The sequence below is a fragment of the Saprolegnia parasitica genome (genome assembly GCF_000151545.1).
Source record: "Saprolegnia parasitica CBS 223.65 unplaced genomic scaffold supercont2.215, whole genome shotgun sequence".
NCBI classification, from domain to species: Eukaryota; Oomycota; class Saprolegniomycetes; order Saprolegniales; family Saprolegniaceae; genus Saprolegnia; species Saprolegnia parasitica.
In genome coordinates this window covers 10772-15016 of record NW_012156609.1, presented here as the reverse complement: position 1 = coordinate 15016, position 4245 = coordinate 10772, and the positions used below count along the sequence as shown (strand labels likewise).

Below are 4245 nucleotides of genomic sequence, written 5' to 3'. Positions count from 1 at the left end.
TCTGGTTCAACGTCTGGCGAGTCCGGAACGATCGCGTCTTTCGCGCCGACCTACCACTGCCAAGTCCATGGACGATTGCCGTCAAGGCGGCACGCGTCGCTCAACTGCACTTGCACCACAGCCTCGTACAAGAGCCCGAGCAGCCTGCTCTTCGTCGGCTTCTCCGGCTCCTCGCCCAACACGAGTGGCCGCGACGTCACCTAGTCCCGCGGATTGCGCTCCTGCCTCCGCCTGCCTAAATCAAGTCCCTCAACCGAGTACACACAACGAAGAAAGTCCAACAATTTTATTTAGCATAGTTTTATCTATTGTAATAGAGGACCCAATTCAGCAGCAACTACTGAAATATATCTTGCTGTCACGTGAGAGTAGTATTTGATGGTATCTTGGAATGAGACGTGGCGCGTGCATGTCCCGAAGCGAGTAGTTCTTGGATTAGTGTACTCGGGCGCTAAACCTGCGTTCCATCGCTCGGTAGCGGCGTGTCTTTTCTTCGCATCAAAGCACGTACGCCTACTCCACTGCTGACACCAGTTCGACGCGGACGTCCATCAGTAGTGCAACGTTGGAATGCAATATTTTACACGACGCCAATCCGTAAAGATGTAAAGGCCCCCACGAGTAGTAGGTGCTTGAGCACAAATCGCCAACACGAAGTTTGTTTTGACTTTGAATTCAGAACCCACGCGAGGTCATTTCGCTCGACCGTTCGTCGATTCCTCACGCTTCACAGCTTGGTGACTGAATGTACATGCAATGGCGTCGTCCCGCACTCTGTGCCCCATGGGATGTAAAGCTCTCTTTGAAAAAAGCATTTTTGTTCAACACACCGCAACAGCTGGCATCACACGCCATAATGGTTGTTGACCTTGGAGATGCCGCAAAGATCGGATTGCTAAAGTAACGTTACAACCAGATATCGGTCGGTCGGTGTCCAGGCCAACTGTCCAAGGCGCATGATGTGAAAAGCAGTGACGCACCGGAACCGATTGCCCTTAAGGCGCAAGTTGATACACATTGCGCTTATGGTCGTTTATGAGGGCGACGATCCCAAGAGCACTATCGTCGACCCTGGCCCTAAAGAACCAGCTGCAGAATAATGATGATGGCACTGATGGTATCATTACAGTCAAAGGTCAGGGGTTAAAGGTGCATTGAAGCGCCAATGGAACGAAGCTATCTTCCTCAAGGCTCTCATAAGTCTCTCACCCAAGTTCATGCCAACTCTCATGACACCTGGTGAGTCGAACGCAGCTGCACTTCGACACGGCGTGGTACAATTGTAGGGCAGAGCAGATACGAGCAGTATAGCGGTAATGCGCGAGGTGCAGCTTCTACGTCCACGCTGCCTCTCTCCTTTCATTTCGACACGTGATCTTTTGTGCGGCCACTGCGTGCGTGTTCGCCCAGTCCGCTGAGGTAGCGACACCAGTGATGGTGCGTTGAACGTGATTACAGATACTCTGGTCGTGATATAATTGAGTAGTCCAGCAAAGCGGTATCAAATTTATTTTGCGTCAAACGGCAGTCGCCCGTCCATCTGAGCGCGGGCCTGCCTCGTGCCATTCACACCGACACGCCTGTCCTGCAGCCGAGTGGCAAGGACGTCGTCGTCACCCGTCGCGTCATCGTGCGACGAACCATACCAACCGTTTACAATAATGACACATCAGCACGCGTTTTTGTCCATAGCTGTCTCGAACGTCGGGTCCACTTTTGGATTACTGTTCTCTTGCCCGAGTTGATTCCAGGCGCGTGACGTGCAAGTTTCTTGTACCGCACTGCAGAGCGCCACCTGTCATGCCGAGGAAACAAGAGTTGCATACACCCGACGAGCCAACATTACATTCCCCATGCTACGTAAACCGACGCCTGTATTTCAAATCCTGTGGCGGTAGCGACACCAGTCACATTGCCTTTTGCAGCCTCGTTCTACAAGAGATCAAATACCATGACACGACCCAAGACGTCCAGTAAAGCAGCGCTCGAGCGCCAGCGCGCCCACGACCGTCTCATGAAGCGGCAAGCCCGCGTCGCGTACCTCGCTGAGCGTGCGGCGCTGCAAGACGCCTACGTGGCGCTCACCTCTCGATTCTACGCCCTCCGAGGGACGATGCTGCCGTGGGAAGAGGTGGCAGCGGCGCTCCGGGACGCGCGTGAGGCCGCCGACAACGACAACCGCGACCTCCAGCACCGCGTCCGCCTAGCCCGCTTAATCACGACGCGCTTGCAGCACTGGATGAGCACCATGTCCGCACCGACCGTACTCGCGTCTATCATTAATGCCTCCTTGACGTCACGATTGATGCTTTTAGACCACGAGCCTCTCGACCAATGGTTGGACCAACGTGACACTCCTGCAAGACATCGAGATGCGTCAGCTGGGTTTGGAGTGGATTCAAAAACAGCTTTATCACAGCGCGAGCAGCCACCTCGCACCGTCCGTGTTTCCCCACGCGTACGAAGACTCGGTCAAAGTCGAGTGGGGTCATCGCGGGCGCAAGATCGTGCTCCAAAAAGTTGTACAAGCAAGTCCGCAAATCGTCGCCGCTGCGCTCTGGGCTGTCAACTGCGCGTCGACCGGCGAGCTTTTCCCCGGTGTCCACACGGCCAACATTCGGGTTTATTGTCGGAAGGTGCTGACACGAGACTCACGCCACTGATTAGGTCCTCCATCAAGCGCAGGATGGGGACGGTCGGCTGAGCTACAGCGTCGACGAGACGGGCAACTCGAAAGGCACAAGCCTCAAGATTTGCCATGCGCGCTTCAACGACAACAACGACCGCATCCTCGTCGCGTATCGCTCCGTCACGATCGACGACACGTACCCCGACGTTTTGGACCCGGACGAGTACCTCGAGTGGTACAATGACTGATTTGTTGCGAGTCAAAGGACAACTTGTGCTATGTAGGAATGAGATTCGCCGGATAACGGCCCATTCGTGCTTGCTTCGCAGTGTCAACTACCTCCAGCCGCGCGCATCGTTCGAGTCGGTCACCGGCTATGTCGAAGGCATCTACCCGGCGGGGTACCACCACCACATGCAGACTTATGCAAAACTGGGGAACCGGAATCTCTCGTTCGAGCAGTATCTGCAACGCACGCTCTTGATGCGCGGCATTGCGATCGCACACGAGCACAGCGACGTCCTCAACAAGGTCATACAGAGCGTCATGACCCACCCTGCTTTTTACAACGTCTAACTGCACATTTTTGTGTCTGGTACTACATGTATCCGGAAAGAAATAAACGTGGATTGAATCGACAATTGTGTGTCGATTCGTTGTGAGTACACTTTGGTACCTGTCGCTGCGAACTGTGACGCGCATATAGGTCAACGAGAAGTCACCGGTACCCCTATTCCTCGACGGCCATACGTTACAACGCCGAGGCATCGCTTAGACATGGCGGCATAGAGGTAAACGTAGCACATACAAACCCAACGACAAATTCGCGATACCAGTTGAGCAGCTATCAACATCGACCTACCTCGATGGATTTCAGCGAGCCGCCTAGAAAATATCCCCCGATGCATATAACGTTAGCGTTAGGCAACAAGAAGACAAAGCCTTTGTACACAAAATTGACAAAATTGGGTCTTCGTGAAATAACCACGTGCAGCGTCGCTACAACTATTCTACTTTTGTACGCGAATCGATCCATTTCAAAAGCTCAAAACGTCTGTCTCTACCGCACCGACACATCGCTTCTGGGCTGGCAGTACGCATGCTGCAGCACCGTGGCCATGGACGGACGCAGCGCCGGGTCTGCGACCAGAAGCAGCGCCAGCATCTCGACAGCGTCGCTTGGCAATGTCAGTCCCCACGCGCGGACGAGCGTCTGGATACCAACGCGCTGGACGAAGCCAAACACTTGGTCAACCTCGGACGACGACTCGACGAGCGGGACGCCGGTGAGCAGCATCCAGAGCACGATGCCGAGGGACCAGACGTCGACGGTCGCCGCGCTGTAGTCGCCACTGGTGTGCATCTCGGGCGCCATGTAGTAGCTCTTCCCGACCGCATGTGTGGCCGTTGCTGCGAGCGGCGTCGCGAGGCCAAAGTCGCCAATCTTGAGTTGACCATTGACGTCGACAAAGACATTTTCGAGCGAGAGATCGCGGTGGGCGAGGCCGCAGCTATGGACGGCCGCGAGACCACGCGCAATTTGCATGAAATACTGCTGTGCGAGCTCGGGCGTGCACTTGTGCATGGGCAGATCTTGCAGGTGGTTGTACAAATCG

The 4245-nt window shown here is 54.8% G+C and overlaps 1 protein-coding gene across 1 annotated transcript; it reads left to right on the top strand.

Moving 5' to 3' along the window:
• Positions 1 to 1951: 1951 nt before the first annotated feature.
• SPRG_15990 (hypothetical protein) lies at positions 1952 to 2877 on the top strand (the record flags this gene model as incomplete). Its single annotated transcript, XM_012355196.1, has 3 exons — positions 1952 to 2263; positions 2316 to 2621; positions 2668 to 2877. 3 exons carry the CDS (start codon positions 1952 to 1954, stop codon positions 2875 to 2877), a joined length of 828 nt encoding a protein of 275 aa, XP_012210586.1.
• Positions 2878 to 4245: the final 1368 nt, after the last annotated feature.